We start from the raw sequence: 27,716 nt of genomic DNA, 5'->3' as shown, positions 1-27,716 counted from the left end.
CAATTATTGACCTCTTTGCAATATACAGAAACAGTAAAAAATATTTTACAGCTACATAAAAAAACTCTGTATTAAAAAAGACACATCGGGGAGAAGAATATTCAACAAGAAATGTAAAAGCAGGGTCACTTATTATGTCTAAACAATTTACGCTACTAATAATACCTTGCATAACTGAATATTATTACTTAATATTGTAAATCGTCCAATTTAAGGTACTTTATAGTTTAAAAGCAAGGCGTTGCATTGTATTTTATAAGCTCAATACATGTTTTGCATGAAAAATCTTAATCTGAATGGAAAAGTTGTTAAATACAGTACTAAATTGCCTCTAAAATACAATAAAATAAAAGTAAAATGTAGCATGAAATGAATTTCCTTCAAAGTGCAAGTACCTACAGATTTTAACTACAATAGTTGAGTAAATATAAATAGTCAATTTCAATCACTGGAACCACTGTCTGTATGGGCCACTAAAACCAAACTGGCACACTGGCGACAGTATACAATATTATTTTTTTTTTTGTAAATGTAAATATAAGGTGACCACGTAGAGTATGTGTAGTGTGTGTATGGGAGGTATTAAATTTTCATCCAATTGTTGGGCTGGATGGGAGATGGAAGAGAATATGTCGTGGCCAGAGAGTAATGCTAAATTAAAAAAAATGTTAAAATAAATCCATCCATCCATCCATCCATTTTCTTCCGCTTATCTAGAGTCGGGCCGCGGTGTTAAAAAATAAAATAAAATAAAATAAAATAATAAAAAAATAAATAAAACAAAAACTTGAATGACTCACCTTATCTTTGTTTGCCTTTATCCTGGATGTAACAGGTGTATACGTGCTGTAATATAAGAAAATATCAGGAGTTTAAAATGTCCACATTAACTGCCTTGACAACAACCCTGAAATGCTGCTTGTACTGAAAACAATTCTATTTCTCCCTTTGCCGACAATCACTGATATCACATTCATAATCACAGCGTCAGCATCCCTTTTCTTGTTATTTAAAGTAATTTTCAGGTAATTCTCCTACACTTTTTGGTAAAATATTGCTATTTTTTCTAGTCCTCTCCTATTTTGTTGCTCATTGCCTTCATCCCATCTTTTCGAAAGAAAGCAAGCCTATTTGCCAAGGTTTCAAAGGGTTAATAAACAAAACTGTACCATTCTCATGAATAAACTCCCAACAAAACAATCATATTAAACTGACAATGTGTAAATTCAAAGTTGGTGTAAATGCAGACTTTGTTGGGAAACGTAAAGGGAAGCATACTAATGACTGAAGTGAAAAGTCATGATTACATCTAAAGATACAACCCAGACAAATGTTTCTAATTAAAGTAAGGTTTATCAAGGCTATAGCCTCTGCAGCAGTGTGTCTCATTAAAATTCAAAGATGGGTTTCAATGCCGTTTGGAAATATGTGCCGTGCAATATCACGGTGCAGCCACTTCCTCATATTTGGTGGTGAATGAATATGAAAATTGCCTGGTGTGTGTCTGTTGCATTACATTATACACTACATTATACGCCTTAATGCTGAAAAGCACATCCTTCAACACATACACACATACAGGCTCGAATTTTTGTGCAGAGAAGTGCATGAGCGAACACAGAGCAGAAACAGTCCCCTCACACAGCTCTGTCCTTTCATAAAGCCTCATTCTGCTTAACAAGACTGAAATGTAACAAAATAATTCACAACACTTCTGCCAGTAAAGTGAAATTTAATGATGCAGAATGATTGCCTTGGCAGAGTTGGGAGACAACTGCACATTTATAGGAAACATTTGTTTGGATTTATTCGTCCTTCCGCTGTGGAACATGTTGGTGTGTTTGAGTAAACTGGCGGCGGCTTCACTTTTTTTTGGGACGTTCACTAATGAAGCTAATGATTACGGGTCACTGGGAATGAAGCAGCTGAAGGTGAAATTTACTGGAAGATTAACACAGAGCGATTATCCTTGTTATGGCAATCTGACTAACAGGAATACTGAGCAAGCGTTATGACAATCTGCTATTTTGGAGAGTGTAAATGGATTTGGGAGCAAAACACATGCACAATGCATCCTAATGTGTTCAAGGCTTTTAAATTTCTGGGACAGTTGAAGTTTTTGAACTCTGATTGCATTGATGAATTGTGTGGTAAATGAAGCACATCTGCTTTTTGCTTCTCACATATCCACATGCACATAAAGCACATCCATATTATTTGGACTTTATGCATTAAACCACTGCCCCCTTTTTAAATTTTGTTGTCTGTGCTTTTTAGATTTTATTAATTGTTGTTTTTTATTTATTGAGAAAAAAAAGACTTTTTCATAAAATGTCATTTTCAGCTTGATTGCATTGTCATTGTCACATTATTATTTTTTTTTTTGTGTGAAGTGAGTGGATCTTAATGCTACATTAAAGCAGCAAACTGGATTTTAGTCCTGGTTTATGTGGCAACACCTGTACTTACCGGTGGTAACAACAAATGTGGCTCAATACAGCAGGTCACAGAGTTGAGGGGGCAACAAAACAAACCATTGTTGTTTTATTAAAGAAGTCAGGCAATAATAGACCTTTTTCCACCATTCTGTCAGCAACTGTGATCTGATTTTATGCTGCACACGTTATGAGTCTGTGGACAGCGAGCCACAGTTAAAGGAGTTGCTTATCTCGCTAAGTTGGAGGTGTGCAGCCTGTCGCCTGCAGCTCTTCATCTAACAGCTCACTGTGGCTGCTGCTGACTGTTTCATTACTCTCCAGCACATTTTCATCTCCAGGCAGCCAAATACTAGCACTTTTTCACGCCCCTCGGCGTGTGATATTGACGCCAAAGGCGCCCTTTAGTGTCTTAATGAAGTGCACCAGACTTTCAACTGATTCCTATGTAAACTCATCTGCAGCAATACTTGATGCTGAGAGCTAATGCTGCAGAATAAAGAGTGAGAAAGTGCAGATTGAGCAGGGCTCAGCCTACATTTGTATGTGGGTTGTAAATGGGCTGAAAATGGGCCATATATGGGATTGTCCTCAGGTTTAATAATGCTTCATGCCAATTGCTCACATGGGTGGGTTTACCCAAGTGGGCCCGGCATGGGTTACACAAGAGCTAGAAAAGTACCAAGAGGATATGGGCCAAAGTGGGCATCCTGTCTGGGGCCCACTTGGGTAAACCCACCAATGTGAGCCACTGACATGGAACCATTATGGAAACCGTGGACAGTTCCATATAGAACCCATTTTCAGCCCATTTACTAAAAGCGGAGGTGGATTGGTCAGTGAACACAGGACTTCCATCCAGGAGACTACAGTTCTTGTCTTGTGTGAAACAAAAGTCAATGTTATTTTAACATATTACGCATTTAACATACTTATATTTCAAACTGATCTGCTGTCCAATAATGCCAAGAAAATGGCCATTTTCGTGTTTTGCAGACACAATTTGCTGAGTGATAGTTACTTAATATGGCATTTTTCCGCAAATGTCATCCTCAACGCCCAGTAAGTATTACCTCATTTGGCAATGGATAGCAAGTTAACAGACATTTATTTAACTGACAGTCTTAATTTATCTATTTTTTGGTTGCTTGGCGGCAGTGCAATGCATCTTTGACATATTTTTTGCCAAAGTTTTTGCGTTTGAGATAATATCTGGCTCCTTACAATAGGGCTGGGTGGTATGGCCGTAAATAATATCACGATACTTTCTGGCCATATCACAATACACAGTATATATCACAATATTTTAAATCTCCTCAAAAGCTTCATAAATGCTGGACTGAGAAACAAAATCAAATGTTACGATATGACAAAATACGTAGATATTGATACTGTGACAATATTTTAGGTATGACGATTTGTACTTGGACAAAATATTAACGCAATGAGATTTTTGATTACTATCACTAATGTGGATTTAATGACTTAAGTGTGTGAATGCAGGTATTAGAAAAAGTAGAACAGTCTGATAAGTTTAGAAAATTACATCACTTTACTGTACTGCAGCCTTAAAATTAGAAAAGACAGCACTGTTTCATATCATGATATGACAGTATCCAAAATCTTAGACGGTATGTGGTCTCATATCGATAACAGTATGTATCGTGTATATTGCCCAGCCCTACCTTACGGTAGCCTCTAAATGCTCCACTATGTTCACCAGCTAGCTGCTAACTTTATCTGTCAGTCATGTGGTGCTGGGAAGCTAGCATACAGTGAGTTTAAGAGTTTCTTTTACTAAAAAAAGGGGGGGTTTGACAAATTGTGGGCTGCTAAACCAAAATAATGAACTGAAAGATGCTGAAAAGCTCCATCAGGGTTAAGGGGAACTGCAGAGTCAAGCAGTATTTTGTTGTGAACTCAGCCCGACAAGCACCACCTTGTATATAAAACAGTCATTTAATCCATTCTTCATATAAAATATTGATTATTGCAGCTTTAACATTGCAGAAGTACACTTACTGTTTAATGGTGCCCGTGGTCAGAGCACTAATGATCCACTGCAGGTCCAGAGTCTTGAAGGGGATCAGCACCAGACTGGTGGTGTTGTCCAGGTCGATGGCACTCTCTGGATACATGACATGATGTGTTGTTCGGGCGCCCACGTCCTCCTCAAAACCAGTGGTGGGAGCCTGGTTCATTCTGCAGGGACAAAAAAAGAAGAGATTTTTTTGTTTCGGGGCTATTTGTTTTTGTATCTTTATCCTTTCCAAGAAAGCTCAAATTGAGGTTTATTTCACCCACATGTTACGAAGATGGGAAACATCTGGCTTTTTGTTGTGTTAATCCACACAGTCTACAAAGGGGTTAGCTGTCACGAATCCCCAGTGTCAGCCAAGCCATATGGCACCAAAACACACAAAAGCAGCCACGATCACTATTTTAAGAAACAATACGTAAATATAAAGACATATAAAAACAACAAAAAGCACAATTTTTCCCGTTTTGCAATGTTTTGGACATCCAAACAGCAATTCAGAACAATCTAGTGAGCTTGACAATTACGGCTTGGCGAGGCAAGTCGTCCCCATTATTATGTCCAACAATATACACACACAGGCTGGAGCGGTAATTGGCCGGAGCATAGTTTGACAGTAGCAGTTTGTGTTGGTCAGTGGAAGGGATTGACAAAAAGAAGGGAAATTGTGAAGCTGACCCCCCGTGTGAGCAGCACCACCTGTTTGGGTGCTTCGGTCTGAGCAATATCACCCTCCTCATTACTGACTGTGTGATGACAGCTATATAACAACTTGACATTTTCAGCCGGAGCCTGTCAGGACGCGAAACAACCTCCTGTGCTGTCTTACAGTTGATGAGATTTTTTTTTTTTTTTTTGCTACTTCATGTTGAAGCGTGCAAGATATAAAATGGTATTTAAGATGTAACCTCTCGGGTTAAAAAAAAAAAAAAGATCCATGATCCTGTGCATTTGGAGATAACTTCAACCGAAAAGACTTTCCTGGGCAAACAAAACCAAAGTTAAATAAATAGAAATGGATATAGATTTGGGGGTAAGTGCAAATTGCACACATACACACAAAATGCAAGAAAATGAAAAGAAAATTACAGAAAACAACAGTTAAAAATGAATAAATTGAAGACAGAAGGACACAAAGAAAAATAATAATGACCTGGAAAAGTGCTTAAAAATTGTAATAATTCGGTAACATAACTTTAAATATGTAAACTTGGATTTTCCTTCTTCCCTAGACATTTTTCTCTCACTTTTTGAAAATGATTTTTCTAAAACTATTTATCTCCAGCAATTTGTTGAACACGTGTAACCAAGTTGCTCATTGCCTTTTATCTAATGAATTTTAAAAAAAAATTGCACCAATTTGAAGGTTTAAATTCTTGTGAAAGGTGAAAGCAGCACAAGAAAAGTGACGCCACTCCAGGTGTCAAAGGGTTAACTTAATCAGTCACCTCTGAGGTATAGACACCACCAAAATATATCATGTTTTTATATGTTTTCTGCTCCATGCAAATGCTAAAAAAGTTGCAGCTCCTAGGCAAGAAGACAGATGACTAAGTTTCATCAATAATATTAATAAGAAAGGCATTGTTGTATTTCATCAATCAAGTCAAGCCAGTGTCTATTTTTAAGTCTCAGACAGATGTACAATTTTTCTATATTTTCAGCTACATTTTCTACATACAGTCTGGGTTTAGATAAAAAAATAAGAGACTTGACAAATCACAAATATTTTGTCCGTGAAATGTTTTTTTCCTTGTATTTGTAGACATTTAATTATACATAGTATATACAAACGTAAAATTTTACGGACATACACACATAACAAAACAAAACCCAGAAAAGAAAAAAAAGAAAGAAAGGGGCAGTAGCCTGGAAACCCCATGCAGGGTCAGGAGCGAGCAACACCGTCCCAAAAATAGCCCCGGGAAAAGACTGCAAAGCATACCTACAACATTGCAATTCATGTCATTTCAACAAAAACATAATTTACATATTGTTTCAGCTAAGGTTTGACATAGTTTAGAGGGCAGCCTGGATTTAAGAAAAACAAACAACCCCCCCCCCCGCCAAACAAAACAATACTATATATGGGCTCAAAGTGGATTTATTGAAATCCTGCATTTCTTATTTCTTCACTTATTCATGCTGTAAACACAACAATGGCATCTTTCTATCTAAACTTTGAGTGCTAACGGGGCTGTTATGAAGTGCTGTTTACACAGCATGGAGCAACATTAACATTCAGCTGGAGTCCTTTTTGAGGTCAACTAGTGAGCACTTTCAAATAAGCCTGCGTCAATGTAAAATACTTTATAATTTTGTTTTGAAAAGTGCTTTGCAAATAAAGATTAACACTGTTGTCATCATTGTTATATCCGCTCTCTTAGCTCTTTTTTAATTTTTTTTTTAACTCCACCAGGTCCAGAGGGACATATTTTTAGAACAATCAAATTGTTTGTCACAAAACCACAACACTGAGCTGAAAGCTGCTAAAATGGAATTGTTGCCACTTATTGATGTAAAACTATAATAACTTTAAAGCCATGTGCATAAAAGTGCTCCATTAATTTTCAGTGGTTCTGAGCTTGAACCTGTTAACCGTGCTAACTCCATAAACAGCGCTAAACAATGGTGACAGTGCTGCCAAGCAAATGGTATAACGAAGGGGGAAATGTAAGGTGGTGCTCTGCTTCCACATTCACTTCCCATAGGATGCATATATAGATAGACAACATGACAGCCAGCCCATACTCGTTCTGAACTTGTCAAATAATGCCGCTCTGTCTGTGCATTTGGCGTATGCACTTGATGCCAAAAGCCTCCTTCTGCATCCAACCAGAACATGGTTGGATGGTATCAGATGAGTACACACTTGGACAGAACCTGTGCTGTTGTTATGATATGCTGACAGATGGGCGGATGGCACTGGGTGCGTCCACATGCAACATGAATGGGTGACGTCACATGAGAACACAGACAGATGGAACTAGTCTTGTGCGCATGAAGCACTGGAAGACAGCATCAGGTAATTACGCTACCAGTAACCACGTAATATAAGGAGTCTGAGTGTGCTAATAGGGCAGGTAGCAGTGTTGCCAGATTAGAAATGTTAAAATTAACTGTCAAAGGTATTGTATTTTTAGAAAAATTATCATACACCAGTCACAGAGAGCGAGCAGGTTAAATTTATAACTTTGGTAAACAAGTATTAAAATGACTGGTGGCCAAGTGTTTATGAAAACAAACGTCAGCGATGCATGCTCAACAACCGTGACCCGTCATGTTCATGTCATCACGGGCTTTCACCCAACGCGATTGGCTGTAAAGAGATCATGTGAGCAGTGACCCGTAAACACAGATGTAGGAGCCAGGAAATGAGTTCAAATGAGAAGTGCAATCTAAACTGAGTGCTTGTTGTAAGTGTCACAATTATTGTACATAACGGCAATTTTGAAATTATTGATTGTACATCGTACAAAATTGTAGTTGAAATATGATTATTATGACATCAGGCAACACTGGTGATTGGGGAGGTGGATGGGTCCCACAAACAACTGACTTTTGTGGGTAAATCTGGAGTTCACTTCCCATGTGGATGTGTGTTATTTCTTTTACACCTTACCATGTGCTTCTTTTGCCTAAACGAAACCGTCTGTGACTTTGTTCCCTAACCCTCGTGCAAGTCCATGCTGTTGTGTAAACATAAGGTTTGTGCTGTTTCATCCTGCCATGTGTGACATCATGGTGACGGCATCCCTGAGCATAAATAGCTGATGCAGAAGGATACCTAAAACGTACCTAAAAGTGGATGCAGAAGATCACTGACAGAGCAGCATCATGTAATGAGCTGAGATGAGAACGTATTGGGTCGTGTGACTCCATTCTCTGCTTAGGACTCCACTACAGTGTTGCCAGATGTACGATTATTATTGTAGTTGTATGATAATTTTTCCCTCTGTACGATGTACGCTCGATGTTTCCTAAATTGCCGTAATGTACAATTATTTAACCATTTTGAGTCTTACAAAAAGCACTTAGTTTAGTTCACGTCTCATTTGAACTCTGGCTCTTACATTTGTGTTTATGCATCACTGCATCAAGTTTGACGTAGGCCATGATGACAAGAACATGACCCAAATGTAACGTCTCGGTGCGTTCGAGTCAAGAGCATGCACCGCTGTTGTTTGTTTTCGTAAGCACTCGGTCACCGACGCCATTTCATACTTCTGTGGTAGCGCTGCGTGGACTGAGAAGTAGCTTCTCTCTAAGGCAGTGGGTATGGGTAGATTTGAAGATGTGTCAAAAAGTAAATACTTGTTTACTTAAGTAAAAAATTTAGCCTCTTCATTCTCATTATTATGCCTGGTGTACGATACTTTTTATCAAAATACGCTAATTTAACATTTCCAATCTGGCAACAGTGCTCTGCTATACCTTGAAATAGCAAATAGTTGTTTTCTGAAATATTGAATATTATAAGAACCTTAAACTACATTAATCATCCAGAGTAAAAACACATTAAATCAGCTTATAAAAACAGTCGGGACATAAAAACATGACACACAACTGTCTTTAATTCAAAAAGCAAACTAAAGCTCCAGCTGTGAAGTGGTAGGAAGGACAGTCAGCTCCCAGAGGAGAGATGTGTTGTGTCACCAGTAATAAAGCTGCTGCACCAGATGTGCCTGTGGTTATTATCGACACCGCACTGATTATTATGATACTGCATCATCAGTTGTATCATTCTGGAGGGTGAAGCCATACTTTACAAAATAATGATGTGTCAGTTTGCATGAACACATCCACCAAAGCCCTCAGCACAGACTGTTTGGTCCATTTTACACCAGAGATGGAGAGATGGGGGAGAAAGAGCGATTGGGCTTACTCTCCATTAACAAGTAAGTGTACTGTTTCATCTTGTCAACTGTTCTGGGGGAAGTAAAGCCAGGTTTTTCCACTGCCTTGTGTTGCTTTGGTGCTTTATATAGACTGAAACTGCAATCTATGGAAGAAGAGAAGTATTGGCAAGAGGTTTTATGGCGCAATACCTCAGCAGAAAAGAACAGTGTTTCGACAGGACTACATTTGCGGATTTTTCACTTAATGGTAACTACAGCTTCTGGGAATTTAAGAATTGCCTGCCAAATGGATCCCTGCCGTCCAGAGGAGATGAAAAAGGACGGCGGCGAGGGCAGAGGAACACCACGCCACATATCAAATAGCGTAATGTGAAGAATTCATCACTTCTGAAGCCCATTCAGAGATATTCGACTGTAACGCTGCATCACTTTATGCTCGGCGGTAAGGGAACGTTCGTTTGCCTTTTGCTTTAATGGAATTTTTTGCATGTTTCTCTATCGTATACAAAAGAAAAACAACAATAGAACCTTATTTTCCTCTCCTGCTGTTTTTGTCCAAAAATGACCAAACTATTTCCCCATTGTTATCTCGCACAACAGCTAAAAAAGAGGCACTTTTCTATCGCTGAACAGCACAAAATTGCCATTCATTCACCGTCTTCTAACATTTCTTAAATTCTTACCTATTCTTCGTCAAAAGCCCCTCTGTAGCAGACTGCATCCTGCCATTACTCACTGCAGGAGTCAATGCCACAATAATGCAAGTCTGTAAGAGCACTTGAGAACTTAACTCAGGTAGTTAAGAGGATTCAGTGGGCCGCTCCTTCGCTTAATCTTGCGGGGGCGTGCGGTGTCAACTGTTCTAAGGAGGCGAATATTTCAGATCACTCTAATCAATATTCAACTTCTGCTCTAACTCCCCCCTCGGCGCTGGAAATTTGTACCAGATGGACTTCAAACAAACTGGGGCAGATGTTGAGCCTCTGAAAAGCCCATCTCACCAACAAGATGGTTTGCTCATGCACATAAAAAAACAGGTTTTTTACCTGGAATACACAAACTGAAAGAGACGGGCAGTATTTCAATTGTGTAAACGTATTTAACCCTTAGGGACAGTGTGGTGCAATTTTTCATGCTTTTCATTCTTCATTTTTTAAATAATTTTGGCTGTGTTCATGCATATGGCATACATTTTGGCAAGATTTTGCATTTTTGATAAATCTTGGAATTTGCAGCTCCTACATTAAGTCTAAAATACACTGTGTAAACAAAATTGTTACATTCATACACATGCAAAAACAAAAACAAAAATACGCCATGGAAACCCATTCAAATGGCAATTTTTGATCCCACAGCCATCAAAGCATAAAAAAAATGCATTGTATTATTTCTGGACTTTTGCCTTGGAATTTGTAATTGAAAAAAAATAAATGATTTTCCACATGATGACATCATTTTTACCATATTTCTCATATGGAAAAAAAAAATAAACAGGTGCACTGTCACAATCAATGTTGCTGCAAATCACTGACATATCACAGGCTGCGATAATCCCCAATAAATAGTAAATAAATAAGTAAGTAAGTAAGTAAGTAAGTAAGTAAGTAAATAAATAAATAAATCAATAAAAATAAGAAATAAAAATCTATCTTTGCATTTAGTATATTGAAAATAAATAATTTTTTGTGTTCTTTTTTTCCATGGTGGCATCATGACAGAAGCCTAGCATTTAATGGGTTAAAATTCTGACAATTAATGAATATTTGATATTTACGATTAGGACTGATGCTGGATAAAAAAAAAAAAAATACAATGAAAGGAAAAAATCATATTAATTTATGATATCTTTTACAGCCTAATGTTAAAAAGTAGTAGTGTGAGTATTTGACACTACACAAAAAATATAATAATAATAATAGTAATAATAATAATAATGATAATAATAATATTTGTAATTTGTATTTTGGGGGACTTTTTGTTCTTTATTTTGTATTGTATCATACTCTGCTAGTGGTAGTGTTTTGTGTCTTTTGCACACGTTCAATTGGTTTTGAGAGTTTGAGATATTAAATATGTACTTGCACTGTGCTGATATTTCACAAAGTCAGTCGATAGTTGCTTTTTGTGCATTTCCACTGCATTGTGCAGCATGCAAATTTCCATATCCGACAGCAAAGAATGACCTGCCCTACCTGCCTTAGTCTGCCTCTGATTGGCTTAACCCTGTGTAACCCAAAGATTAAGGACATATAGATTTTTCTTATTCATATTTTCAAATTATTAGAAAATTAATTGTATTTCAAATACATTTTCTCATACCAGTAGTTTGCATTTTATTTTGATACACTGTATGAGCAAGTATTTGTAATTCATAACAACGCTCTTTTTGATGTATTTGTGCCCATCTCTGCAAACACACAGAAATGTCAGATGCAGAATGCTTTTAAGATATTTAAGTGGAATGAATGCGTACATTAGCTCACATAAAGATTTTGATGCAGCTCTCTGTAATAATCAATTCTGAGAATCACAAAGCTTCTGCATCCCCCTTCCAGGTAAAGCATGAAACCAGAGCAGATGAGTCACTCCCAACGGAAGATTGAAATTCACAGCGGAGGTCTCTCCACTGATGACGGATATCTTGACAAGTGATTTGTAGCATGCCTACATGGAGGGTACAGGTATTAAGTGTCACTTCTTTGAGCATCAATCAACCTCACTCAACATAAGTGACTCTTAAAAGCTCTAATATATGAGTCAGGTTGAAATGTTCAAAGGTCTACAGCCTTGATTGATTCATTCATTTGATTTTTTTTTCTCCCAGATGTTTTTCAGAGTTGATGCTTTTCATTGAAAAACAAGAGGTTGTACTTTAGACATCAGAGGATGAACGAGACTCTGCATCAGATCAGATGGACTGCACCAAAAACATCAATGACTTCACTTTGGATAAATAAAACAACACGCATTAATACAAAAAAATCACTGAGGCAGATACTTTAATTGTTTATTAGATTTCACATCAATGCACGCTCAGTTTAATGTCATGTGTAACAGGCTGGCGTGGGCACACCTGCCAGAGTGGATTATGGGGCTACTGTTGTGATGTCTATGCCGTTTATGGTTGATTACAGCGACATCAGGCCTCGATGCTTGGCTATTTATGGATAATATAAAATAAACAATATAAAAACAGTGTTCAAATGATCCAGTAGCTCTTAAAAGAGGCAGAGGCTCATCCAAAACAACAAAAGTTTGTGTTTTGGGGGCGTCTTTAAAAAGAGAAAAATGACCAACCATTATCACACAGCATTTCTAATACTGGAGTGAAGGTTAAAGAAAAAACTGAAATCAAATTACACTTTAATGTGCAGCCATCTACAGCTTTAAATTAGCCCTGAATGAAAAACAAGTCCGTTCTCACTCCGAACTCAACAAGCACTGCTGCTCTGTCAGTGCTTATGACATACAAGCGTGACGCCAAAAGCCACCTTCCGTGTCCAACAGGGACACGGATGGACGGCCTCAGATGAGAACACGCTCGGACATAACTGGTGGCTTTGTTATCCTACAATAATGGCACCAAGCTTGTCCATAGGCAACATGCTCGGGCGGTGCCACTTGAAAAAGCGATTGCATGTGCATGAAACTCAAAAGGTAGAAGAAGAAGGTAGAAGGTAGATTTATTTGTCATTTTTCTTTAATGTGGTGGAAGGACTAAAGGACAGTGTCAGTTAAGAACACTGCCTGTAACCACATTATGTAAGGACCATGAGTGTGCTTATAGGTTGGGTGGTTTCATGCTTTCTGTCCTTTCTGCTACACAGGTATCATCAAAATTTCCCGATTTCCCACTTTTTACAACTTTGGAGGGCCATTCATGTGCTCGTAACTTGTAAATACGGTAAATATGGTGTTTCTGAAAGGAGAATTAAAGCAGCAGTCCACAAACTAAGTGATGTCACAGTGACTATGTCAATTCTTTTGAAAAATACGTGGAATTAATCTTAAAAGTCGCCAATTTTGAGTTCTGTAGGGCTGTTTGTTATCATGTTGTTGGCTGGTTGTTGTTAGTCTGCAGTAGTGTTGAGTGTGTGGGTGCAGATAATAAAGAGGAGGATCTGCAGTCACACACATTGTTGAGTGGTCCATTACATTCACATTAAACTGCCTATTAAACCAGTGAAGCCGGCCAATATGGGTTAAGCAGTTATAATGTATGTTTAAGGCTTTTTTAAGCAGCTGAGGGTCTGATCTTTGCTGAGGCAGTAGGATTTAAAGGCAGTTTAAAGGTTTGTTAGGTTAGGGTTGGAGAACGGTCACCCAAAAAATCAGAAAATGGAGAGAAAAAGTATAAGAGAAATTTAAGAGAATATTGTTGCATAAGGCCCATTGTATGTAGTGCACAGCATGCACCAACAGAGCTCAGTCTCTTGTCTAAACTGGTGGAACAGACAGCTGCGCTAAAAGACACTGCTGGAGTGGGGGGGATGTTTGCGCCAAACACTGGGCAGGTTTCCATTAACCTTCAAATTGCGCAAATTTAAATTGTGAATACAAAATACAACTCATTTAAAAAAAATTCCCATTTGTTGCAGAAAAAGTTTTTGCTCTTGCACGAGGTGGTATTTCAGGTGAGTTTGCAAAACTGTAACTGTAAACACTTTTTTTGGCTTTTCTAGGTCACATGATGCTATGTCTATGTGCTCGTCAGTAGGAACTGGTCCCCTCATGATGCAGCAGGAGCTACAAGAGGTGTTATTGTATTGCATAACTCTTCAAAAGTTGAGAGGATCATCCAGAAGTTTTGAATTCTGAGTTCCTCTGTGAAATCATGGACTACCACCTCCCAGAAATCCCTTTAACCTGGTCGCTCCTACGTATAAGGGCTTGCCTTTTCATTATCGCTCCCAGAGCATGTCACATTACATTGCACATTGCAGCACATTGCAGCTGATCAGAAATAAAGTCGGCTAGTGTTGTGGCTGCAATAGAAATAAACCTGCCAATGTTGAACATCCATTGCCACTCTTCTTGGAATGTGAGGAAAAGTCGCAGAGCATCACTCAAGGGAAGCTCAGTCATCTCGCAATTATATTCAATCGACTTTTCGAAAATAGGGTCAAGTTTTGAACAAATCTGTCATGGAAACCTGCCTAGTGAGTAATAAAAGTCCAGTATTTCAAATAGTTGAAGAAACAAGGCTTAGGTTATATCGTGGTATTACGATACAACAGGGCATTTAGAAATCCTAAAGGTATGTTTTTCAATACTATCATCAATACAGGTGACCCTCTTCCAATTAAAATCATTGAATGTAGTGCACAGCACGCACCATAGGGGCTCAGTCTCGAGTCTCTACTGGGTGGAACAGGCAACTTAAACCATCATATAATGTATACTATAGGCATAAAGGTATTAAGTATTACATACCATCCATGCTTATAGTCAGCCAATAAAAAGAGTTTTTTTCAAGTAACATTAGAAATGGGAATTTCATCTTCCTACATAGTTTGCAATGAAAAAAGTGACAGAAAAGGACAAAAAATGGCAAAAAGGGTAGGTAAGATTAATGCAGCAGTGGGTGCAGGTTGTTGTAAATCAACTTCTGGGAAGCAAAAACTCATATTCTCTTAAATGTGATCAGACGAGAGCTAAAATCTCAGACCTGTGTGGTTTTCTCTCTGGGTATCTCACTCCTTTTTTTCCTTCTCTTGAAAAGTGAGAAAAGTGAAACTGCAATGCTTGTAAATGATTAATGGCATCTTTAATGTCAAGGCTGTTTGCCTGCCAGCAGGCTGTTGGACATTATTTGTCTAATTATTATTCATTTGTCCTAAAAAATGCTCACAGCCAAGGACCACGGCATTCCATAACGTGGCCCTGCGCTTCAAGGTGCAGCCAGATCACGCAGCATGTAATAGCCATCTAACACTTTAAAGGTCAGCGGTATTTCAGCACTGTCTCATTCTCTTCACATTCTCACTACTTCACAGACTCTCCTCTGTAAGCCGAAGTGTGCGCGCGTAAAATTTTCCAAATGCCTATGCAGTTCCAGCTGACTAAAGATCATGATGAGGAATGAACACTGTACACTTTTATCAGGTGGGTGAAGCAGTGGGGCCAGAATGAGGCAACAGCTTCAGATGAGATGAAGGCACAGAGTCTCAGATGTGTTTTTAAAGCTTGCGGCGTCGTAATTAACAGGGTGTGAATACTAAACTCACAATGTGGCATTCAAGGTTGTTTTGAGAGTGCCGTCTGCCTGTTAGCTACAGACAGTTGTGCTGGAACCACAGCCAATGTTATCCACCTGTTTTGGGACAGATGAAATACCAGCATCCCAGGTCTGTAGACCAAGAGACCTGCACCTTGAAGGCAAATACCGTCATGTTGCAATCTACTCTTTATCTAGTGACGAGCAAGAGGAGTGAACCTCATTTGATCTAATCAAAACTTAAAAGCTCCTTGCCAAACTAAATAGAATCTTTATTTATACCATGTAAAAAAAAACAAAACACAAATAAAAGTAAAACAAGCCTTACAGCCTAGTGCTATTCCAAAAAAAGTTAAAAAAAAAAGAAGACCTATACAAAACCTATACATCAATTTCAATAAACAAATACTCAAGCCACTTCAACTTCAATATTACATGTTCAAAGAGGAGTAGGAAAAAGTACACAATATTCCTACTCCTATATATATATATATATATATATATAATACATATATATACATTTACATTCTATATCAATGAGTGACATAGCTAAAACAACGAACATCTTACACCGACCGATTGATGCTTCATAATTAAACACACATGTACAGCCCTGACCGTGGCTTACCTCGCGCAGCTCGTTAAAAGCACCCTCATCTTGCAAAATGTAGGAACACATAACGAGCGCTCAGGCTCGTTATCCGTGCATCATGCTCGTTAAGCTTTCACTTAACGAGGAGGTCAGCAGTTGTTTGCTCTCACCTTTGGTTTCATCTTAAAAAAGAGGGTTTATGTAATAGGGCTAAACTGGGGTCAGCTACATCTTCAATAAAAGGAGTCATTATGATGAACCTGTAAGCTAAACTGACCAGTTTTTTAAAGTTGGTATTAAAAGTATACTTCACCTACAAAGTCATAATTTGTGTATCAATTTCTCACCCCACGTTACATTGAATTTGTAAGGGAGACTTTGTTTTTCTTGCATGCCTCCATGGTGAAAGAAGAATCCAAAAACCAAAGAAATCATTGCTGAACTGATGTAAATGGTGTCCATATTCAGCAAAAGCATAACTATATCAAAACCTCCATTTACAAACTCCTATATTATATGTAGTGTAAGGCAAATCACATACAAGTTTCATTCATTTAAGTCTCTCATTCATCCAGCTGTATGCTCAGCACTTCCAGAACGCATGCATTTTTGCTAAAACCTTACATTGTGTCCCAACTGGATGCGACCTGAGCGAGTGTCAGTGACTAAATTAGTCTGATGGCATCATTTCTATACTGGACTGACCTATATGTCCACAAGTAATGCAACACGCTGTTTTGAGCTGAACCTTTGTCACCTGCCAAAACTGTTTATTTTTTATTCCTGTTGGTCACATTAAAAGCATCTCCATGAATAAATGTCAGATTCATGAGGTTAAAAACAAGACATTTTTCATATGATATTTCTTCATTTAATCCTTTAAAACTTGGATTGATTTTTCTTGTTCTGCCTTCAGACACCTCTAACAGGTTTTTAAATGTTTAAATCCTGAGCAAATTGGTTTAATTTATTCTGAAAACAAGGTAAAAAAGACATTTAGCAACTTGACAAGAAATGTCTCACAAATTGCAAGAAAATATTAGATTTAGAAAATTATCTTTTTAGAAAATCTAAGGAAATATTTAGACAGAATTATATTGATAATCATCATAAATATGAGTAAAAGTACTTAATAGAATAATAATTATTATTATGATTCGACTTGCCATATATTTTTGTATGTTTTAATTATCAGGTAATTTTCTTGTATCTTTTTTTTTCTTACTAATATCTTGCTCATTTTGGGTCAGATCTTATTAACTTGCTCATTGCCTTCTTCCCACATTTTTATATGAAATCAAAAACATTTGCCCAGATTTCAAAAATTTTATTAGACAATGATTTGCCTGATTTGGCAGTTTCTACAAATTGTTTCACAAGATTGTAGTTCTCATGATGATAAACCACAATTTCCTGAACAGACACATTACAAACACTAACCAAAAGTGACATTTGTATTTTGAAAGTTAAATGCAAAACTTAACCACAAGCTACTCAGTCCAACACTAGGCATGATGGGAAATGTGGGCATTACTACAATTAGTTGGCATCAGGCTGCAGGGAGATTATATTGGGAGATAATATTGTGTGGGATGCTAGCAAATTAGCTTGTTTTAAAGTTTTAAAATGCATTTGGGAAGATAATACGACTGGGTGAATGAAACTGGAATTATACTGAGTCCTGTGAGAGTTTGTAAATGCAGTTTGTGAACATGTATATGTGTTGATATAGTTTTGCTGTTGTTTTTAAATCGGGACCCCATCAAAACCAGTTCATCCAGAAACTTCTCAGGTTTTGGATTCCTTCTTCACCCTGAAGGCATGCTAGAGAAAAGCAATTTCTTCATGGATTCAGTGAGTAATTGAAAAACAAATGATAGTTTAATTTTGAAAGTTTGTACTTTAGAAAATGTTAGAAATCCAACAGGCTTATCGAGCAAAACAGCCAGCATCACAAATGCCTGCAGTTTCTGCTGAAGCTGGATTTATAGCTGCGCATTGGAGGTTAAGGCGTAGCCTCACAGCCTATCCACGTTTGCCTCCTCACAAATATAACTTCACATCAGGGCTATGGCGACTACGGAGATGCCACATGGAGATTGTGATTACTTGTTTGGGTTTTTTCTCCAATAAGTATCACTTGCTGTTGCAGATTGTTGATAAAGAAGACAGCGTTGAGCAGGTTGAAAAAAAAGGCTCAATTATCTTCTACTTTTCAGCAACACATGTCTAACAAAGCCATTTTCACTGCAAACCTGCTCGCAGACTGTCGCTCTCTATCACAGAGAATGAATGAATAAACATAGCAATTGCACAACAGTAATCTCCCTGTCAGTAATGAGACAAGGAGAACAGTCCCATCAATGCTTGAAGTAAACAAAAGAATGGTCCCACAATTACTGTGGGGAACACATAATATTAGAATGCAATATTATCTGATCACGTACGATATGCGTGTATAGTGAGCAATAAATCAAAACCTACACTGCAAATATATATATGATGGGACCCCTGTTAACCCTCTCAATCAAGTATAAATTGAGCTTGGGTGTCTACGTGCCTCTCTGCTTCACAATACCTGTTTTTGTACGCATTCAAAACAGTTCAGACCAAGGCTACTTTATTTTCCTGTAGAAGAAATCAGTTATTGCCATTCTTGTCAGGGTTTCTGTTTTATTCTGGTTTCACTCTATGTGGTTTGAAAATAAATTCGAATAAATGCTCTCATTACATTTCCCTGTATTTATTTGAAATAATATTTACTAGTGCATCCATATACATAGTCAAGCTGCGATTGACCAAGTGGCAACCTCCAAGGCTGAAAAATGAAACCAATACAGAGGTGCCAAAAACTGCAGTTCTTATACTTTGGTTATTAGCACCACACTGTAGGAGTGCAGAGCATAGACGGAGCAGCAGAATGTCAGGTGCATTGAAAGTGAAACTTCATTCTGCTGGGTCTAAAAGTTTTCATCTGCTTCTTTCATCCATCAATCTGATCTGATCAGCTGTGAACGGATCAACAGATCAATTATCCACCCTGCCAATCACAAACTGCTGCTGAGGAAAAAAAAGAGCTAATGGTTTGTGCTGCGTTGATGGACCTGCACAAAACTTCCGCATTTAGAGAGGGGACACCCAATCATACAAAGGGATAAACGGGCAGTTACAAGACAAAAGAGACTAAATATACCGCCTCATGGTTTTATGCCATCCATGTATATGAAAACATGGTTGCTTCACGTCTCCTCACCAGCAGCACAGAAAATCCATATAATCAGCACAGTTTCAAGCTGAGCACCCAAGGTTCGTGAGTTATGGCCAAAAACATATTTTATGAGGTCACTGTGACCTTGACCTTCAACCACCAGATTCTTGTCAGTTCATTCATGAATCCAAGTTGTGCCAAATTTATATTTGGCACATTTGGCCAAATTTATACTCTCTTAAGGTCACTTTCACATATTGCGTTCATGAAAATGAGATGTATGCAAGGACATAGTGACCTTTACCGCTGAACACCAAGTTCTAATCACCGCATTGTAGAGTCCAAGTGAATGTTTGTGTCAGTAAAGAAATTCCCTCAAGGTTTTCTTGAGAAATCGCTTGCACAAGAATGAGACAAATGCAAGGTCACCATGACCCTGACCTTTCACCACCAAAATCGAATCAGTTCATCTTTGAGTCATCTCAAAGGTTTGTGCCAACTTTTAAGAAATTCCCTCAAAGTGTTCTTGAGATATGGCATTCACAAGAATAAGACAGACAAGGCTCTAAGGACCTTGACCCTTGACCTATGACCGCCAAAATCTAATTAGTTCACCACTGAGTCCAAGTGAATGTGTCAAATCAGAACAAATCCCACAAGTGTGCCGAATGTACTCATGCATAATGCCTCTGGCCTCTGCTCTTGCCGAGGTGGAGCCATAAAAACAACCAAAAAACAAAGGTTTGCTCTGTCTCTCAAGTGAATGAGATATGGGAGAGACAAGATGAGAGACAACAGCTGGAAAAAAAGAGTCAGGGAAAAGTAATTTCACATGGTGTGTTCTAAAGAAAGAAAAGCAGACAGAGAAACAGCTTTTAATCAAGAATGAATGAACTCTTACATGTTCATTCTTCCCACGGGCAGTTCAAAACCAGAATCATATGTTCGAGACCATGGCGATTATTAAAAGCAGCAATGTGAAGCACCACACAAAGCACAGAGCATCTTTTCAGCAAACACATCCTCTCAAATCCAAACTGAGAGCACAGAAAATGAAATATCTTATATGGCACTCAATCACTGAATCATAACAAAAGTTAGATGTTTGTCATCCCCCCTGCTAAGAATTAAAAAGGAAATGCCTCCTGCATACACTGGCTAAAAGCAGCTTTATTTTCTTTTGGACATCTTATCTTTGTGAAACTTTAAAGTACACACCATAACCATTTCCAGTTTGTATTTGATTGCAGATAAAAAGTACATTTTGGACACAAAGTCGATGCCTTCTCTCTAGTAAATGTGAAAATACAGCTAACTTTATGGAGTGGAAGACACTGAGATAGTGGAATCGCACTTCATCTCTGCTGTAGCTCGGACACACAGTGGAGATAAGGAAGAACAATTTGGACCAAACAACAAACAGAACTGGCCCTGGTACAGGCTTGTCTCGCATCGTGATCAATTAAGCGTAATGGAAAGTGCAAGTTAAAGGTGAGGGGCACGACTAGACAGTAATTGTGTGTAAATACAGCATGAATAATACAGCAGAGACAAATTAGACTCAATTAAATAATGCAACAGACAACAACAACAAAGAGAATGAGTATGTGACTGAAGCACTGATTCTGCAATACTTCAGATTCTTGTACGTGTCACAAATACAGCATGGCAAGATTTCCATTTATTTCTAAGTCTGCCTGTATCTCCAGAAAAAACATCATTTTGATGCATAAATAGTCTGTGTTAATTTCGTGACAGAAAACTCTGAAAAGTATTCTCTGACAGCCTTACTTTTCAAACTAGAAACAAGACAAAGTGATGAGTCAGCTCACAGAATGAAAATGATGATGAACTGCATTTAATCTGTAATCAAAAAATAAAAATGGAAGCACACATCCTGATTAGTAAAATAGCACAACACCAAAACACATGGCGACCGAAATTTCACTCACGAAAACTTTGACTAATAATGGAAAAACTGAAAAGACTAAGATGAAGAAATATTACTATGAATCATCGAGAAAGACACTGTATCCAAAATCACTCCCTTTTTTTAAACCAATATAATGCAGAGTGTTGACTTGTGGGATTGTTAGCAGAAAGATGTATTCATGCCATGGACACTTTAAAAAAAAAAAAATTCCAGTGCGGAAACTTAAAAGGGCACGAGGGCATAGTAAAAAGGGAATAGTGCATACATTTCACACACAAAATTTGAAAAAAAAAAAGGCAATAGAAAGGGTTGAAACTACAAACTATATCAAAATCATGTTCAAGTTCATACATGGAAATGCATGAAATGGACACAAAGTCTTAACCTATTTAGATGGTGATTGGGCGCAATATGTATCCGAATTTTGTGCTAGCAACACAAAAACAACAAACATCGACTTTAAATCAGTATGAAACGTAGTGTAGTTATGTGAGTTTTCATCACTACACAAAGCACTTTATGAAGTAGCTTTGAGAAGTATGTCGTTTTTCATACCTAAATACCCTCCTGAAATTTCCCCAGCATATATGGTGATAGCATTTGTGTACGGTGCCATACCCCCCTGTTGCCTCTTCCACCATTAGACACTGACCTCTGGTGACACATGATGTGCACTACATAAAATACATCCTCAATACAGCATCTCTTATGAGTTTAATAGAAAGATGATTATCTCAACTTTCAACAGTATTAAACTACCTTGCTATTGTCGGGTATCGTTTAAAAAATTACTATACCAGTGCCAATTCCAGCATCTGAAAATGGTACTTATACCTATAGAGTACTTTTTTTGTTACCTATAATGCAAATTGAGTGTCATTTAGGGGCATAAAACTTCAATTATTAGCCTGGGCTATTGCGTGCCTAAGTGACTAGAGAGAGACAGATAGACAGACACAGAGACATACAGAGATAGATAGAGGGCAGGTTTCCATTAACCCCCCAATTGCACAGACTAATATTGCAAATATAAAATACATCTAATGGAAACATGTCAATTCTGAAAAAATCCCATTTATCACAAAAAGGTTTTTACACTTGTATGAGGTGGTATTTCCTGCAATTTGAAAAAGCCATATTTTGCAGGACTACAATGGAAAAACTTTTTTTTTGGTTTTATAGGTCACGTGATTCCCATTTGTTGAACATTCCTTACCTTGCCTTTTTCCCCACACGTTTTCGAATAAATTGCACCCATTTGCTCAATGTTCACAGTTTCAGACACCTGTGAAAGACATCTGAAAGCAACACGAGAAGAGTGATGTCCATCCAGGTTTCAAAGTGTTTAAAGTATTGAGTCCAAATGTCCAGCCCTTCCTGGTATACCGTAATACCATAATACTTACTTCGCTATTACTAGGTAGGTACTAGGCAATAGGTACTTAATAGAACTATGCAAAGTACATCACTTACATCTAATACATACTTATTTTAACCAAAACTGCAATATTATCCTAAACTTAGCCCAGTATTTTATGGTCCTCAAAACATTTAAGTGTTTTTTCCACCTTTAACCTGACCAACGTAACTGCGACAGCTCATGATAGACTTTGCATTGGCATTATTTCCATGCTGCCAGCATGCAATTTTATGCCCTCCACCATGTAATGCATTATTAAGAGTGCCAATTTCATGTATTTCTGTGAGTCTGTGTTGTAACGCTGGATAAATTAGTTTGAGCCAGCGGAATAAAGGTATGTGTGCTCAGACTGTCACTAGCCTAACAGATTTTCTGGGTGAAGGAGCACTCTATTAAGACTGATGGCAAATGGGCTTCATGATGATGAGGCCGACACCAAGATGTTATCAAGAGAGTAACCGGAGCGCTTAAATATCCGAAAGCCACTTTGACGCAGCATTCTTGCGTGGCTCTTCATTTATCACAGCGTGCCTTTTGTCAACCTGCTGTGACACGTTGCCTCTGTATAAAACCACATTACCGCACTTATCTTCTTTGCCAGCCCCCGCTGTGACAGCAGCATGGCATTGTCTACCAATTCAATTATCAGATGGCAGGAGAGTTATGCTTTGCCATTAGCTGAACAGTTTCCTGCAGGAACATGCTATGGAAATATGCTGTTTTTTTTATTTGTTCAGGCCTGGGAATCACATTTGGAGTCATGCTTGGTTGGAAGCCACAGTGCTGAGCCAAAAGGTCACCCTCGCTACGCCGAAACAAGCAGCTAAGGTGTGGAATACATATTGCACAAAACTTGGGCAACATGCTTGAGGGCAACGCTCTGTCCAGAATACATTTCATGAAATGTTAGTCTCTCCAGATCCAGACAAATAAGGATTTATTTTTCTTAAAAAGCATAATCACTCACAGAGTATCTGATCATATGCAATCACACTCTCCCAGTGCTTCTGTGTGCTCTGTGGCATATTTCATTTGGAAAGAAGTGGGCTGTCTTGCATGTGTGATTGTCTCATCATTCATATTTACTCTGCTGAATTGAAGATCAGTCAGGCTTACATTCTATACTGTGATGTAAGCCTTTGCAAATAACTTCATTAAGATGGATCTTGAAGCCGGCAGATGGAATAGGTAGGCGCGTCACATTAGTGACTCAAAATCCGTGTTTGAAATTGCCTCTAAAACCTGGATTTTCTCACAACTAATACAGGAGCTTTAGCTGTCTTTGGAATTTGCCTCGTAACTAGTAATGATGTTCTTTAAACCTGTTGACAAGATTCAGAGGATGAACTTTTCCCTTTCTCCGTGAGAGTGTTATTACCATAATGATATGCTCCTGAGGGCCACCGAATGACCGGTGCGCTCCTTACAAAGTGCCTCTTACCTATCAACACCCTCTGACTGATGACACACAGGCGGCACTTTGTGTTTGTAATCAGTGCCCTAAAGCTTGAATGGAGCTCATGTATTGAACGCTTATTTTTGCATTATTCCTCCTTATTGCTATTATGAGTATAGCATGATGAGAATAGTGCTTTCAGAAGTCCATCATTACTAAAATTACCAATTAAGACCTCATTTTCATTTGGGCTCAGTCCGCTCTGCAATCAATCGTGGCCTTTGCTCAGTGAACCTATTTGTTATTGTGACACAAAGAACAATGGAGTTCAGGGCCTTGATTGCCACTTGGGCTTACCATGCTACAAATGAGTGTCTGGAAGAAAGAGCATCCATCACAGGTCTATTTCAGGGAATGACTGCCAATTTCAACTGCAGATCATTTTCAGGAGACTTGTGCCTTTGTTTTCATTTGTATGTTATTTGTAAAGTCTATTGCAATCTTGTCTCATAGAAATGTCAACCTGTTACCAATTCCGCAGTTGTGAAATACCACCGCTTTGTCAGTGACTCTGGCGTAAGATATCAACGCCAAAAACCATCTTTTGGAGCGTTATGATAAATTGCCAGGCGACATCAGTTTGTAATGTGGCCAGGTGGAAAGTTTTACAGTGTTATAATATGCTGCTGTTCAGGTGGACGGCACCTGTCCTTCAGCATTTCAGGTGTACGTGACCAGTTCATCTGGCCGCATTGTCAAGTGATGCCGCCTGCGTGCATTGCATGTGAATGCACCTGCTGCTATCTGGTGGTCCACCAGCATATGATAACGACACTACCATTTCTGTCCAATTGCATTATTATCTGATGTGTCCGTGCACATTGCATTAATGCAAAAGGTGACTTTTGGTGTCACACTCGCACGCCAATAGAAGTTGCAGAGTGGCGCTATTTGACCAGTTCGGAAGTAGAATGGGTTGGATATGTGGATGGGCAGCGTCAGCTGGACGGAACCATATGATAGATGGCGTCAGGTTGAAACACTGCCCATACTATGAGGAGCACGAGGGTTCTTATAGAGCAGGCAGAGGGGGTGGTGGTTGGGTCCAACAAATCCTGGATTTTCACCTGGAAGCCTGGTGTTCTCTTCCCATGTGAATGCAGAGCCATACATTTATTGTTTTCCTAAACCTAACCACTTGCTCCTGTTGCTTAAACCTAATCAACTGTTCCCTTGTAGCCTAATCCTAACCATGTGCTTTTGTTGACATCCCAGTGTTGGTTGCGGTATACCAGAACGTCCCCTGCAGAAATAGGTGGATAACTAGAGCTTAATATGTAGAAGCAGAAGTCCACTAATAAAGCAGCAATATGTGATGACTTGGGATGAGAACATTTTGGAAATACGTGATATGACCACAACATCTAACTGCATTGTGTGGTGCTGACACATATTGTGTCATGTCAGGTTGGACCAAAATGCAGGAGATTGCAAGCAACAGAAGCTCAAGAAGATCACACTTTAATCCAAAAGAACAGCAACTGAACATTACAAGTGCTATCAGGGATCCAACGAAGACTGAAGTGAAAACCAGGACTAAAATACAAACTAGACTGATGAGGGGATGAAGTTCAGCTGGCGAAAAAGGGGGGAGAAGCTCAGGTGAGGGGAATAAAATGATGAGGCAGAAGAACAGGCAGGGAGCTGATTGGCTGAGAGAAACTGAGGAGCAGGAAGGAGTAACAAGGCTGATGTAGGACAGCTGTGACAGAACACATGCGGGAAACAGATAAAGGCAGGATAATCTACAAAATAAATCAGGAAACAGACTAACCAGAGTGAATACACGAAACAAGGAAAAACAGAAAACCCCAACAAAGTCCAGAAGACAACAGAATATTAACAAAAAGATAATGAATCAATTACACATGACTCCTGAAGTACGTAGTAAATATGACACTTCATGTTCTGCAACATGTCAAAAGTATCACAAACAAGTAGGCACACAATTTCATTTCATGTGGTCATGTCCACTGATCACAACTTCCTCTGTTCAAACAGAGATCAAGAAATTTCTTGGCATTGAAATACCATTGGATGCAAAACTCTGTATTCTTGGCATAAGCTTCATGTCTAGTCAAAAGGTAAAATTGCTCAGTATCATGTCGCATGCTGCACGCCTTTCAGTCCTGCACGTTTGGCTTGATGTACATCCTCCTACATTAACACTTTGGTATGATAAATTGTCAATCCTTCTCTATGAGAGGCTGTCTGATGTATTGCAAGGGATCCTAGATAAGTACGTAAAAGTGTGGTCCCCCTTTAGTGAGTATTTTGGTAGTGAATAGCCAGCTATACGCTTTATTGGAGTAGACTAACAATAATATGCTTGTTTACCTTTTATTTATTTTTGACTTTGTGCTGTTTGTTTTGTTTTGATTGTTTATGTGTCTCTGTTTTGAATATGTGTTAATGCGGGGACAGCAAAAAAAACCCCCAAAAAACAAGGTAAATAATTTGACTATAAAAGCAGTTCTGGTGTTTTGATCTTAAACAATAAAAAATAGAGTTAAAAAAAAACAAACCAGGATCATGACACTGTGCTGAAATTACATGGAAACAATACCAATGGAAAGTTAATTAGGATCTTGTCGTGGTGGACACACAAATTCCCTGGCTCAATGACATCACACAATGTGCGGTGATTAATGTTACGACTCTATAGGAAGTATCAATACGAGAAATTTCATGGGAAAGAGTCAAGGTGGTGGATGGTTCAACAAACACCAAACTTTCACCAAGGAGACTGCTGTTTGCTTCCTGTGTGAAACTAAAAGTCAACATTGACTTCCTCTAATGTCATACATTTAGGTACTTCACATAGTTAATTAAATGAAATTTAATTACGTGCAAGTGTAGTTATTTTACCTGTAAACACAAACTTTCTTTAAATCATACCAAATTTTATTGGTTTATCTGTCACCTCTCAAGATCACCAAAACATCATGTCATGTTTTAGTTAGTTAATTTTTTAAAATGATACACACCCTTAAAATGTTCTTTGAACATTAGATTAAAATGATAAAAAAACAAAACATTATTACAACTTGTATGTAACATTAGCCAATGTTGTGGGAACATTCCCTGCCAGCTGGGTACCTTCATTATTTTTACAATCTATTGTCTAGATATGAAAGTATCTGTGTCCATTTTTGCCAAAAAGAGGGATGGCGCCCCCCCTCAAATCATCAGCATAATCATCAATTAGTATGTCTCAGAAAGAAAAAAACATTATTAAATTTAATTTGAATAATTGTGATGACTTATTAGTGCTTCAAACAACATTTCCTTATTATTCAAAATCCATCAAGCTTTTTTTTTTTTGTCAAGCAGATACAACATCTCTTTTTATGACTCAAATCTATTTTACCACTGCAATCTGCTGAGCAAACAAGAGGCTTTATCCGATAGACCAATGCCGTTTAATATTCATAATGCTCTAAAAAGGAGGCTTTAGAGGATCTGGGCAGCTTGTGTTGTGGATATTTAAAAGGCATTGGTTTTCAGTCAGTGTTCACACTCACTGGACTGTGTTTCCATAACAGTTCTAAGCTGATA

The 27,716-nt window shown here is 38.2% G+C and overlaps 1 protein-coding gene across 2 annotated transcripts in view; it reads right to left on the bottom strand.

Annotated features, from left to right (window-relative positions):
* The window catches only part of LOC121957934 (CMP-N-acetylneuraminate-beta-galactosamide-alpha-2,3-sialyltransferase 1-like), an 89,472-nt gene that overhangs the window by 827 nt on the left and 60,929 nt on the right, over positions 1–27,716 (bottom strand). Inside the window, exons 4-5 of one of the 2 annotated variants that reach the window (XM_042506752.1) lie at positions 4,458–4,637; positions 801–846 (exon numbers count right to left, since the gene is read on the bottom strand). In XM_042506752.1, coding sequence (XP_042362686.1) covers positions 801–846; positions 4,458–4,637 — 226 coding nt within the window. The remainder of the gene's footprint in view (positions 1–800; positions 847–4,457; positions 4,638–27,716) is intronic. The other variant, XM_042506753.1, reaches the window with a different exon arrangement.

Source organism: Plectropomus leopardus, chromosome 18 (assembly GCF_008729295.1).
Source record: "Plectropomus leopardus isolate mb chromosome 18, YSFRI_Pleo_2.0, whole genome shotgun sequence".
Classification (NCBI taxonomy): Eukaryota; Metazoa; Chordata; class Actinopteri; order Perciformes; family Serranidae; genus Plectropomus; species Plectropomus leopardus.
Note: the sequence above shows the minus strand (reverse complement) of the source record. Positions and strands in the feature narration are given on the sequence as shown.